This window comes from Xenopus laevis, chromosome 6L (assembly GCF_017654675.1).
Source record: "Xenopus laevis strain J_2021 chromosome 6L, Xenopus_laevis_v10.1, whole genome shotgun sequence".
In the NCBI taxonomy this organism is placed as follows: Eukaryota; Metazoa; Chordata; class Amphibia; order Anura; family Pipidae; genus Xenopus; species Xenopus laevis.
Window position 1 is genome coordinate 56,083,639 of NC_054381.1, and position 14,631 is coordinate 56,098,269.

General features: G+C 39.3%; 1 protein-coding gene across 5 annotated transcripts in view; it reads left to right on the plus strand.

Annotated features, from left to right (window-relative positions):
• Nucleotides 1–14,631, plus strand: part of nphp3.L (nephronophthisis 3 (adolescent) L homeolog) — a 39,756-nt gene that overhangs the window by 12,501 nt on the left and 12,624 nt on the right. For all 5 annotated transcript variants that reach the window (XM_041565476.1, XM_041565473.1, XM_041565475.1 and 2 more), the window contains 9 exons: nt 122–196; nt 3,468–3,632; nt 7,200–7,303; nt 8,859–8,973; nt 9,862–10,005; nt 10,388–10,485; nt 11,829–11,931; nt 12,100–12,182; nt 12,588–12,726. In XM_041565476.1, the coding sequence (XP_041421410.1) occupies nt 122–196; nt 3,468–3,632; nt 7,200–7,303; nt 8,859–8,973; nt 9,862–10,005; nt 10,388–10,485; nt 11,829–11,931; nt 12,100–12,182; nt 12,588–12,726 (1,026 nt within the window). The remainder of the gene's footprint in view (nt 1–121; nt 197–3,467; nt 3,633–7,199; nt 7,304–8,858; nt 8,974–9,861; nt 10,006–10,387; nt 10,486–11,828; nt 11,932–12,099; nt 12,183–12,587; nt 12,727–14,631) is intronic.

Consider the following 14,631-nt stretch of genomic DNA (forward strand, 5'->3'; position numbering starts at 1 on the left):
GAAGTTTATTTTCAAGTAAGTGGAGTTTTAAATAAAAGTTGCACAGTTGTATTGTTATATATATCGTTAAAACAAAGCATAATGCTAACTAGCTAAACAAAATGGTTTTCTATGTGGTTAGGTTGTTGATCACTGTGGAGATCCAGTGGAAGGAGCATATAAGCTATATTGTCATCTTGAGCAAGTTATCAAACAGGTATGTATAAAAACATGGTAATTCATAAATTTACACAGAGCGAATGTGGGGTGGTCAAAATATGGGCACTTCCACCATGAAATGAGGAGAGAACTAGTAACGGGTGAATCTGTCCAATTTCACTTTGCCAAAAAATTAGCGAAACGGCAAAAAATTTGGAAAACAATTTGAAGTCAATTGGGCGTCAAAATTATTTTGACAAAAGCGACAATTTTTATATGCGCGACTCTTTTGTCCAAATCCATTAAAGTCAATGGGTGTCACAATAAATTTGACGTGCGACAATTTTTATACGCTCAACAATTTTGATTTGTGACAATTTTTTTTTGCACTGAATTTTTCCACGGCAAATGTTCGCAGCAGTTTCGCGAAAACATTCACAAGTGGCGAAGTGCGGAAATTAGCTGCGAATCCATGCTTGCTGAATAAATTCGCCCATCATTAGTGAGAACACTTCAGCAGCATTTGCCGCATATATATATTAGGGATGCACCGAATCCACTTTTTTGGATTCGCCCGAACCCCCGAATCCTTGGTGAAAGATTCGGCCGAATACCGAACCGAATCCGAACCCTAATTTGCATATGCAAATTAGGGACGGAAGGGGAAAACATTTTTTACTTCCTTGTTTTCTGACAAAAAGTCACGCAATTTCCCTCCCCGCCCCTAATTTGCATATGCAAATTAGGATTCGGTTCGGCCGGGTAGAAGGATTCGGCCGAATCCGAATCCTGCTGAAAAAGGCCGAATCCCGAACCGAATCCTGGATTCCTTACGGAAAAATGGGCTTCACCGCCATCATGGATGCCCCCAAGAACACGGCCCTTGCAGTTCTGGACACTTGATCCTTTAAGGACCACATGGATAAAAAGATGGGGGGACTTCTCCACTCTCTTTTTTCAGCTTTGGCTACTTCACTTTGGCCATTCTTAGCCACAGCCTGGGTAAGCAGGACCATCCAATCGTGGATGAAGTCACTTCTCCAAGCAATCCTTTCAGGAGTTCCACGTCATGAACTGTCCCAATGGGCATCTCAAATCAAGGAGGCAAATGATTACATTTGTGAAGCCTCTCTCGATGCGTCTCAGGTGATTAGCAGAACCTCAGCACTGTCCGTAGCAGCCCCCAGGTCTTTCTGGCTGAAACTGTGGTCAGCAGACATGTTGTCTAAAAAATCCTTAACGTCTATACCATTCAAAGGCAAGCTACTTTTTGGCCCCAACCTTGAAATGATTATCAGTCAGACAACAGGGGGCAAGAGTACCTTATTACCACAGCCAAAGGCATGTCCTTCATTTCACAGGGGGGAAAGTTTTTTTCACTCTGGTAGAAGACGTTATGGAGACAAGCCCAAATCTACCTGGCAGAGTTGCAAGCCAACCTCTAGAACAGTGTAAATCTCGGCATGACAGGGTATCCCCTCGGTCGGGCCTGCCGCCCCTTGGAGGAAGGCTTCACCATTTTGCGGATGACCGGCTCACAATCACACAAGACTCTTGGATTCACAAGGTCGTGACACAGGGATATCATCTAGAATTTTCGTCTCTACCTATTAGTCCAACCTGTTTGTGGTTCCCAAAAAGGATGGATCGGTTCGACCCATATTGGACTTAAAGGAACAAATTTATTCGCAAATATAGCTTTAGTTACAACAGTAATCAGAAATATAGGAGTGTCCATCATTCCATATTTAGACAACCTGTTAATCAAGGCACCTTCATTACAGGAGGCACAACAATCACTAAAGTTCTCCACAGCCAAGCTAAAGGAACTTGGATGGTGCATCAACTTGGAAAAGTGCTCCTTAACTGCCAGTCAGTCCATGATATTCCTAGGGATGCAGTTCAACACGCCCACATACAGAATTTCTCTTCCGCAAGAGAAGATTCTACACCTTCAATTACTGGTCAATTCTCTACTGGCAGAGCCGAACCACAAAATTAGATTTTGTATGAAGGTTCTGGGAGTCATGGTTTCATCAATAGAAGTAATCCCTTTTTCCCAGTATCATCTCAGGGAGCTTCAATGAAACTCGCAGCCTGGAAATGGAAGTCCCTATTCCAGAGTAACCGACTGTCGCACAGAACTTGAGCTTCCCTTCTCTGGTGGCTCCAGACTTTTCACCTATGCATCGGCCGGCAGCTAGGGGAGCATCAATGGAGACTGCTGACAACAGACGCAAGCCTTTTTTCGGCTGGGGAGCGGTACTGGAGGGTCGCACAGTACAGGGTCAGTGGACTCGAGAAGAAAGCCTTTTGCCAATCAACTGGGACTTCTCCATTGGTAACAGGATCTGGTGAATCAAGCGGTAAAGATACAATCAGACAATTGCACAGCGGTGGCTTACATAAACCACCAGTGCGGCAAAAGAAGCAGAGCAGCTCTGATCGAGGTAAAACTCATTTTTCAATGGGCGGAATTCCACCAGGCGCACCTGCCGGCCATATACATCCCAAGTCTCCAAAATTGGGAGGCAGATTTTCTCAGCCATCAAACGTTTGATCCACCATCAAACGTTTGATCCACCTGACAGGATCAAAGCTCACACTACCAGGGGAATGCGTACGTCTTGGCTTTCAGAAACCAAGCTTTGGCAAAACAACTGTGCAAAGCAACTACGTGAATATCAATCCACTCTTTTGCAAAATGTTATCACTTCGACAATTTTGCTGATTCTGGCACGCTTTGGCAGAAAGGTTAGTTTGGTTGTGTCCTGCCTCCTAGTGATACTAGCTATAACCCACTGTTTCTGTGTCCACCAAGCAACTGAAGAGAAAGAGATTTAACGGTGAGTCCACAAAATCTCCTTATCCATGAAACAGACAAACCATCATGATTAGGGTGAGAAAGGTGGAAGGGAGCCAATTTCAAAATCCAAACAGAAAGTGTTCACATGCCTAATACTCCACACATTGCACTGCCTTAAACCAATCTAAAGAAATGTAAATGTGTTTTACACAGTAACATTACTAGTGCAGAGTGTGTTCTAAATGACTTTAAATCAATCTGTCACTAGAGCATGCAGCCAATTTCCATATTATTGAGTCTTCCAGGCAATGCCACAAATCATTGTTGCAGAAAAATAAATACTACATAACCCCGTTGCAAGATAGTGTAATGCATTTTTAATAGAACATCTATGCTGTATCTTGATGCAACACACCCATGGCTCCGTTAGAAAATGGCTGGCCACTGTTAATGGGAAAAATGTTTTACTGTAGCTTATCAATAGCAGCGGAGAGCATTTGTGTAACAGAAGTTTTTTTTGCAGGATTTATTAGGTATTGAGATATCTGATCCCGATGCAAAGGATGAGTCTGCAACTATGGAAGATGACGACTATGGGGATGTACTGTGGGATGTTCATGATGAGCAGGAACAGATGGAGGCTTACCAGCAGGCATCTCAGTCTATATGTGAACTTGGCTTTCAAAAAGTAAGCAAATGCTTGAAATAAGTTTTGTAAGTGAAAAGATGTGAAATAGACTATTATTTGATTCTAGTTTTCTTATTAAAAAATATATAACGGTTCAGTAATGCTAAGAACTAATGATTTATGCAGTCTGGTGAACCGTGCTTGAATAATATATTCAAAAAGAAACTGAAATAAATCACATTTTAAGATCTGTGGTAAGAAATGATGAGCCTTTTCTAAAGGGAAATTTGCCTTAATTGTTAGTTGTTTTTATCTTTTCATACTTCCCCCTAGATAGATAATTATCAGAGTATTAGTTTCATGTGCATAGATTTCATCTGAAACACATTGGCATTAATTATTGACACTGTGACTATTAGTTGGGTTTATTCATGTAAACATGGGTAGCCATGATTACATTGTTCTATAAACCTTATTTTTACTGTAGATAAATACAGGCTGCCAAATTAATATACAACCTGGTACAATACTTGTAATACCTTTTAAAGTACTTTATTTAGCAAGGCATTCCATGCAAATTGTCTACTAAACTTTTAGGGGCCTATTTTTTGTTCAAAACTCAATAATTCAAATTTAAAACCATCAAGTTAAATTCGAACGTCAGATTAATCACACCTCAACCCTGGAAACAGTTCATATTTGACTATTCACCACCTAAAACCTGCCTAGTTCATGTACAAGTCAATGGCCTGTTGAATGCCCCGTTGAGGTCCGTTGAACCATTGAAGATGTTAATTGCCTTCCTGACATTTTTTTATTTCAATTCAAATTTTTGGGTCGTTCATATTCAATCTAATATTATAATATTATAATAATCTAATATTTTTTAGCATAAATAACCTTCCATTTAAGTTGTGAGTACACTCAAATTTATTACAGTTAAAAAAAAATCATATAACTTCAAAATTTGACCTTTGATAAATAACCATCAATAAATCTTAATAAATAACCAAAATAAATCTTAATTTATCTGTATAATGTCTTATTATACAGTTTTAACACTAACAAGCAAAAATACTTTATATGAATGTATAAATGATATTGGTTCAGCATCTGCAAATAATATATATCTTGTCAGGAACACTTGGTATGAGAAAACAACTCAATCTGCAGAGAGCCATAAATTACACCTGTCATGTGCTATGCAGAATGGGTCATCTTTTATGTTATATAAAACAGGTCTTATATTTGAAAAAACAATATTTTCTCCAATATAGCCCCCACATCAGCGGTACCTGCAATTTGCGTTTGTGAACCGGCACTATCAGTTTGGTCTCTGGGGAGCGACGAGGATCAACCTATCTGCACAAGGCCTGTGGTCTCCCGAGGAGTCCAAACTACCATATCAACATACTGGAATTACGTGCTGTAAAACTGGCTCTATACCATTGGGCACATCTTCTAAAGCAAAAACCAGTGCGAGTTCAGAGCGACAACACAACTACAGTATCCTATATAAATTGGCAAGGAGGAGCGTGCAGCAAGACAGCGCTAGCGGAATCTCTGCAAATTCTAGCCTGTAAGCCAACTCAGTGAGTCTGTCCACGATCAACATACCAGGGTTGTCCAAAATAAAGGCAGACTTACTCAGTCGAAACCAGCTCAATACGGGTGAATGGGAGCTTCATCCAGAGATGTTCACAAAATTAGTGAATCACTGGGGTCACAGATAGATCTCATGGCTCCCAGAACCAATCGGAAGGTTCTGAAATTCTTTGCTTGCTATCGAGACCCAATGGCAGCAGAAGTAGATGTCATGACCCAGTGTTGGACGTTCGACCTAGTGTACATATTCCCACACTCTTTCAATGCTGCCTCTAGTCCTCAAGAAAATCAAGCAGTCTTTAGTCACAGTAATAGTAGTGGCTCTTTACTGGCCTCGCAGAACATGGTTTTCGAATCTGAAGGGGAAGTCAGTAGCACACCCAATACGTCTGGATCACAGACAAGACCTTCTATGTCAAGGTCCAGTAGTCCGCCCCAAACCCAGTCTTTGATTTGACAGGATGGCTGTTGAGGCCTCTATTTGGCGAAGGCAGGGATTAACGGAAGAGTCCATTGCGACTATGCTAAAGGCAGGCAAACCTTCATCATCCAAATCTTATCACAGAGTGTGGAACTCCTGCTTTAAATGGTGTGAAGAGTCAGACTTACCTTTCCTGGAACTCAACATTCCGAGAGTTCTTTCATTTCTACAACAAGGTCTACAGTTGGGACTGAAGCTCAGCTCCTTGAAAGTACAAGTATCGGTGCTGTCTATACTATAACACTGTTTAGCAGAGGAAGACTTGGCTTAGATGGAAGACACCTGGCTTACCTGGAAGGTGGTTTTCTTAGTGGCGATATAGTCAACAGGGGAGTGTCTGAACTGAGCACATTACCCCTCTTTCTGGTTTTTCATAAGGATTAGGAAGTCCTACTGCAAAATACCTTTGTTTCTACCAAAGGTAGTTTCAGCTTTCCACATCAATCAAGATATTTTGGTACCGTCTCTGTGCCCAGATCCTAGGAATGACAAAGAGCGACGACTCCACAGTTTAGATGTAGTTTAGACCTGGAGTGATCGAAACCTTTCCATCGATTGCTCAATCGCTCTTCATTTTGACATCTGGGCCTCATAAGGGTCAGACAGCCTTGAAGAATACCATTGCAAGATGAATTAAACAAACCATATCACAAGGTTATTTGGCCAAGGAAAAGTCACCACCAGATGGTGTCCAGGCACACTCCACAAGGGCAGTGGCCGCCTCCTGGGCTTGGTGCAACTCCGCCTTGCTGGATCGGATCGGCAAGGTAGTTACCTGGTCAAGAGCGCACAACTTCACCAAATTTTACTGACTAGACACCTTTTCATCAGTCGAGGCTTCCCTTCCGGCGCAAAGTGTTGCAATCAATTGTACATTAAATAGCTGATCAGTCGGGCTCGTTACCCGCCCTACTGTTAAGGACTGCTTTGTTAGGTCCCTGTGTCTCCCTAAGACGAAAAAGAAAACAGGATTTTTGTTACTCACCGTTAAATCTGTTTCTCTGTAGTCAAAAGGGGGATACAGGGCTTCCGCCCTTAGGAGGAGCCATTGAACAGTTGGTTGCGTCTGGGATAACTTCCTGGGCTATCTTTCTGCCTGATTTGAGTTTATAGTTCAGTTTTCAGTTAAATTGTTCTCAAGTTGGGACAAACTGATTGGGTACTACTATGTGTAGGGTTAAGCCCAGCTGGGCACGACCCTTAATTTTCAAGTGTCCTGCCTTCTGGAGGGTGGAGCTTAACCCGATAGGTCCTGGTGTCCCCCTTTCGACTACAGAGAAACAGATTCAAAAACTAAAACAAAAATCCTGTTTTGTCTTATAAAACATATATATGTTATATCCTTTAATTCACTCCATGACATAATTACCTTGCTATCTTGGAATAAATAAATAAAATTGCCTTCCAAAAGTGTTGTTTTTTTTTAATCCACGACTGTTAATCTAATATTTGTAAGAGCAAACAAATTCTGGATATTTAATAGCTACAAAGGTAGGTGACAGAATTGCTACCTATTGATATAGTATACTTTCTCATTTTAGTATTATGATCGCTTGAATGACTTAGTGGCTGCACCTGCACCTATTCCCCCACTGCTTATATCTGGAGGACCGGGATCAGGCAAATCATTATTGCTATCAAAATGGTATGGAATGTTTGGAATACTGAGATTGTATTATTTAAAGAACATAAAGCCTAATATTGTTGCTATTTGCTATGTCTTCCACCCACAATGTAGCATTCTTACCCAGGGTTCCAGCATAATTGCATTTGCTGCAAATTTCTATAAATTGTTTCAGCAGTGATGTATTCTATCGCCAGTAGGAGTGCATGTATTTACAACATGGGTAAGAAGCCCTGAAATTTTATATATATATACTACAAGAGGTCCTCTGCACTCAACCCATTATCAATATATTTAAGACAGAGACATTTTGTGCATACTGCTACTAAAAAATGCCTTACCCTTTAAACAACACAGGGATTGTTTGTCCATATATTGCAATATATTTAAGCTGGCCAACTACGTCAAAGTCGTCCCATATCTGGCCAGTCCTACGCTTAATTTTCATCTGATTCATTAAGAATTCAATTGCTTAATTATACATTTTACAAGGGACTAAGTTTTACCTGCAACTTACTAGCTGCTTTCAAAGTAAAACTCCCAAACTTGGCTGCCCTTTTATTAGACACCAGTGGGATCACCTGACTATAGCTGGGAAGGGTGGGAGCTACAACATGGAGCTGGTCACTGCTCCTGTATAACTATAACAAACAAGGGAAAGTTGTTAAAAAATGCCTAAACAATCCCTGTGTTGTTTAAAGGGTAAGGCATTTTTTAGTAGCAGTATGCACAAAATGTCTCTGTCTTAAATATATTGATAATGGGTTGAGTGCAGAGGACTCTTGTAGTTGACTATATGTATTTTGTGGTCACACCCTCATTGCACCCCCACCTAATGGTTTTAAAAAATAGTGGTGAGCACAACTTTCCCTTGTTTGTTAATGAGCATTGTAATTAACCTAGTTGAATTGCTGACTAGTCAATCATACTTAGAATAGTTTTTATATACCAGATAACATGTTAGTGACTTGTGACTTTGAATTAAGTTTGGAACAGCAATTGGTTTGAAATACTTGAAGCACCTTAAAAATAAAACAGCACACACAGTATAGTCAAACTTGGATCCAACCTGGATCTAGTACAAGTATAATTCCGTTAAGGGAATAAAAATAAGGTTTATAGTGTGTACTAATGGAGTAAAGATCACCATTCTTACCTTGGTGTCCGGGTGCACATGCCCCAGACCTGAAGCTTCAAGGGAGAAGACTATGCCATCAAAAAATTTTGGCAGGCACTCACAGAATCCCACAAACAAACTTTTTCAGAAGGATTCCAGAAGATCATTCTTACTTCCTATTTGCAGAGGATACAGACATACAGTACCTTTAAAATTGGCTCAGCACCAACTGGTGATCAGTAACTTTTTACCAGTGGTATTCGTCAGTATGTCTATTAAAAAAATACAGATTAATAAAAAAAATCTAAGTCTTTTGTTTAGAAAGAAAACACTATTGCCCTGTTTTATGGTTTCATGGTTATCAGATAGCTTTGACTGCTTCTGTCCTGCTGTAAAAATGAAGTTTGAACAATTTCTTTCTCAGTAGTAATTACAAAAAACATTTGTCTCATTCTGTAGGATTCAGCTTCAGCAGAAACATTCTCCAAACACTTTGATGTTGTATCATTTTGTCGGAAGACCATTGTCAAGCAGCTCAGAACCATCATTAATCATAAAAAGGCTGACTCTTAAGGTACTATTCTTTTCCTATTTAAGGATTAGTTGCATATTATTTAGTTGCATGTACAATGTTCTCATACATACCACACTTGTATGAGAGTGGGTCCAGGTTTTTAAGCCTCATAGCCCTGTAAAATGGGCTCAAGGCTTTTGTCCGCCATAACTTTGAAGACCGTATTAACTAGTCATTAGCAAGTGCTTCTGACATTATGCTATTATTGGGTAGTGGAAGTGAACTTGCCACTATTCACCAAAGCAGTTTTCATTATTTGTTCTTCTGTTATACCTACTTTTACTGCTGTGCTCCTTGACCTTTTTCTTAGTGGGTTCAGATTAATCAGCTTTCAGCATCATGGCATAAAATTGGTTCAAATGCTGTTTTCTATAGAAGAAGAAATATCATATTATTACATGGGATCATGGAGAGCCACCATAAACAGCACAGGAACACAGAGGTTAAAAATCCTAATTAGTATGAATTGCTTTCTAATGTTTTTTTCCCCCAGGTAACAGAAGCAAGATTTCTATTGTGTATGAATTGCTTTCTAATGGTTTTTCCCCCAAGTAACAGAAGCAAGATTTCTATTGTGTATGAATTGCTTTCTAATGGTTTTTCCCCCAAGTAACAGAAGCAAGATTTCTATTATAAAAAAAGTTTTTCAGTTTTAAATTGTGAATCATTTGTCCATGTACTGTGCAGCAAAATACAGAGGCTAATTTTATATAATCATAAGAAATGTTCATGTTGAAATCAACAGACCGAAGAACATCATAGATTTTTTTGGTGCCATATTGTGAATGATGGATTACTTTTTTTGCGTTGAACATTTGCCAATTGATGTCAGTTTCTATTTCAACTACATCATAATTTAATAACTTAATTTTTTTTATGCTACAAAAGCTAATGCAGCACTCCTGGTCCGTATCATCATTATCTATGGACCCTGGAAAGTTTCTTGAAGAGTTTCCTCACTGGCTTGAAAAGCTATCTATCCGATACCAAGGGAACATTATCATTATTATTGACTCCATTGATCACATACAGGTAGAGAAACATCTTTATGGTATCACCATACAAACGTTTAATTTAAATTTGCAGTCCAAATTTTTGTTTTCCTAGTTTTTTATTGTGTAGTGTTTATGAAACTTTTTTTAAGACTTGGTAAAAAATTTGTAAAAGTTTCTTTTTATTTAAGATGTGTAAGTATTTTAAAATATCATATTCAGCAATTATTATACACATATATTTAGGTTGACAATAACAGTTAAATTTGCACCTACACAACGTTCTCCCCTTGCTCTACACTGACCACTTCCACTCGCTGTTGCCAGAGCCTAGAGCAAACCATTAAATTCCCATTTAAAATCAATGCCGTAATTTTTATGAGATTTTGCTGTTACTGAAACACATTCTTTGCTATTACCAGCAATCTGAGAAACATATGAAGTGGCTGATTGATCCTTTACCAGTGAATGTTCGGGTCATTGTTTCTGTGAATGTTGAAACCTGCCCCCAGGCATGGAGGTAGGTTCTGGAGATGCACAATCACCTGACTTCAAACCTATCAAGATGATGTGGAAGATATTCAATTTAAAGACAAAAAAAATGACCTACACATGCAGATCCCGTTCAAGTTCAGCATTTGACATGCAAAAACTGTATCATGTCATGGTTCAGCCAAATCTATTTAGTTTTGTCTTGTTCAGCATGTTTTTAGATCAGTCAGTATGCTAACACACCCCTTTTCAGTCTGATGCTAACACACCCCTTTACAATGTGCTCAATCCTAACCCCTTACTTGGCAACCGGGGGCTCAGCATTGGGACCCTGATGGGACTCTGATGAGTCCATCCCATTTCAGTCCCTACAGCCTGGTGGATGTTGTCTAGCAAACTGCCCCACAAGACCATGTCCTCAGTGGAGCACAAAGTTGCTCTTACTATCTCACAGTGTCTAACTCATAACTCCTATAGTGTGCCTATACCAGGAACTACATAGGGCCTGTTTCTTGGACTTCCTCTAAGGTAGCCTATCTTAGGATCTTGGCTTCTGGTTACTGGGGCCTGCTGCCTCAGCACATCCACTCCCAGCACCAGAGACTAAAGAGAGATAAACATGTGCTTCTTCCCCTTTTATAGACTGGGGCACAGCAAACTCCTATTGTATGTTACCTCTTTCACATGCCCTACATTATCAATATTGTGATCTTTGTTATTAGTTTACATAGTTATTCTTAAAGGGGAACTCTGGATTCCAAACCAAAATTTAATAAAGAGGCCCACATAACACAGAAACCCCTAATATATCCATCACAGTTACCTGTTTCTTCAAAAAGTATAAATAAATGGCATTTCCTATGCTGAAATCCAGCTGTTTAACAGTTCTTCTCTTTCTGCATCATTTGAAATCCTGGCAGGGAAGGAGGGACTAAACCACTGATGTTACAAATTGTAACAAGTACTCCACAGCTTACAGACAACATGCAGGAACTACATAACCTTTTCTAATTGAAATCATGTGTGCAGGGAATTGTGGGGTTTGAAGGATGCAGGCTGAGGATTAGCTGGCTGTTGATACAAAGTAACAGTAGTCAGCCTGCTCAGGAAAGTAGTCAGAGAGATCAGCAGGAGAGCAGGGGGCTAGGCTTAGGGAACTGTCAAAAACCGTTAAAAATCATGAAAAGTCTGCATATTTTTTAAATGATGTATATTGCAAAGTTGTTTGAAATTATGTTTACTTTTCAAAAAGCTTAAGTTATGTTTTTGTGGAGTTCCCCTTTAAGATAATTTTGTTTATACACTCATTGTAAATATGTTTATAATATGTCCTGGAAGATATGTATTGCTATTTACAGTTTTTATTGATAGGCTTTGGCCGACTCTTCATCTTGATCCACTGAATTCAAAAGATGTTAAAGCCCTTATTAATATGGAGTGTGGTGGAGCAAATATCTTACTAACCAAAGAGCAGGTAATTTTAATAAAGGCAAATTGTACTAAAGGCAAAGGTGTTTGCAATGTCAAAAGTAGGGACAACTAATATGCAGCAGCTCACAGAGATGAATCCATAAGTATCATGGAAGCTGAAAAATTATTTGTAAATGAATGTTTGTACTACTAAAAAAAACACTCTTCCTAGGAAAGAAAACTAGAGAGACACTGTCGATCAGCCACAACTTGTAACGCTTTATATGTAACACTGATAACAAAACTACTTACCTGGTAAGATTTGTTTAATAGTGTCTGTTTATAAAAATGTATTCAAAATTGTTGTATGAGTTTCATACAGTAGAATACCAAATGTATTTTAAAAGAAGAAAGCTCTCAAATGGTTATAAATAGAAGTAACTTAATTTTAATCAATATATTTACACATAAAAAAAGTCTGTAGATTACAGGTATATCATGTCAGACATAGATGCTTTCAGGTAAAACATTAGAATGATCTATAACATTGTAAATACCACTTTTTGAAAATGCATGCACTTTATGCTAAAATCCAGAATGCACTCCATATTCAAGCACTGACAGACCCAAAAATGTATTAGCTGCCTTTCTGTACTTGCATGCTGTATTTTAATATTAAGTTAGACTACAAACTAAAAATTTCCATTTAAATTCAAACAGGGCTGGGAGCACTGGCAAAATTGAGGATGTTCTACAGCAATGCTTACAGTGCCAGGATACAGTTTCTCTATACAGGCTGGTACTGCGCTCTGTGCAAGAGGTTATGCCAAGTGCAAAAGAAAAGGAGTTTATGAGGGAGGTAAGTCAAAATTTTCAGTTGTTTACTAGTAATACAATACTATCTTAATTTAGTGGTTAAAATAAGTAACACATACACAGCAGCAGTACACAGGCACAGCACTGGACACAAACATTGGCACAATTCAGTTGTGGCACTGCTCCATATTGGTACCATGTGCCAATATGCCAGTTGCACCTGCTTTGCAGAACAGGGTGCAAGATTTAACACACTTTGGTGCAAGGAGCCCTGTACTTTATACCTGCCTTGAGCAGGTGGTAATTTTGCACTTTTATGATTTCCTAATTGCACCAAGTGAATCAAGTCCGAACACCATTATTATTGATGCATAATTTGGCACACCTATATAGCAGTGAACTTGTACCTGCTTTACCAAATAGTATATGAGCACTACATGAGCACTAAAGGTATTATTTTAGATTTCTATGTAAATGCTGACTGAACCGAAACGGTATGTTAGTATTTATTCTGCAAACGTGCAACGTTTCGGGGTCAGACCCTTTATCAAGGGGTCTGACCCCGAAACGTTGCACGTTTGCAGAATAAATACGCAAGGGTATAACCCTGCTTTTGCTAGCCTTTGAGTGCCAGTGTTTTCTTGGACAGTTTACTGAGGAGGGTGCCGATCCCAGGCACCAGGCGCTGAACCGCCGAAGGCCAGGGTGTGCGAGCGGGCTACAACACATTGTAACTGCCAGTTGATCCAGAGGAAGGCAAAAAAAAACATCTGAAGCCTCTCCAATTTGCCTCAGAGGGGGAAAAATTCCTTCCTGACTCCAAAATGGCAATGGGACTAGTCCCTGGATCAACTTGTACTATGAGCTATCTTCCATAACCCTGTATTCCCTACCTTGCTAAAAAGCCATCCAACCCCTTCTTAAAGCTATTTAATGTATCAGCCAGTACGACTGATTCAGGGAGAGAAATCCACATCTTCACAGCTCTCACTGTAAAAAACCCCTTCCGAATATTTAGGCAGAACCTCTTTTCTTCTAAATGGAATGGGTGACCATGTGTCAGCTGGAAAGACCTACTGGTAAATAAAGCATTAGAGAGATTATTATATGATCCCCTTATATATTTATACATAGTTATCATATCAACCCTTAAACGCCTCTTCTCCAGCGTAAACATCCCCAATTTGGCCAGTCTCTCTTCATAGCTAAGATGTTCCATACCTTTTACCAGCTTAGTTGCCCTTCTCTGTACCCTCTCTAATACAATAATGCCCTGTTTGAGTGATGGAGACCAAAACTGTACGTATATTTGCATATTCTAGATGGGGCCTTACCAGTGCTCTATAAAGTGGAAGAATGACTGCTTCCTGCCGCAAATCAATGCCCCTTTTAATACAGCTCAAGACCTTATTTTATCCCTTGATGCTTCTGACTGCCATTGCTTGCTACAGCCAAGTTTATTATCTACAAGGACTCCAAGGTCATTTTCCATAATGAATTTGCCTAGTGCAGTCCCATTAAGTGTATAAGTGGCTTGGATATTTTTACATCCCAGGTGCATGACTTTACATTTATCAACATTGAATCTCATTTGCCACTTAGCTGCCCAGATTGCCAGTTTGTCAAGATCCTGTTGCAAGGATGCCACATGCTGGATAGTTTTGTGTCATCTGCAAACACTGATACATTACTTACAATACCCTCCCCTAAGTCATTAATAAACAAGTTAAATAAAAGTATAGCATAAATATGTATAGGTGATGAATTCTTGGATTTAAAGTATCTCTGCTTTCTAGAGAATCTGTGCACCATCCACTATGGCAGGTGTCCCCAACCATTTTACCTGTGAAATATAAAATCTGTTGGGGAGCTATACAAGCAAGAATAAATCCCTTGGGGATGCCAGGGCTGTAATAGGCTAATTGATAGATCCACAATAGACTGTAGG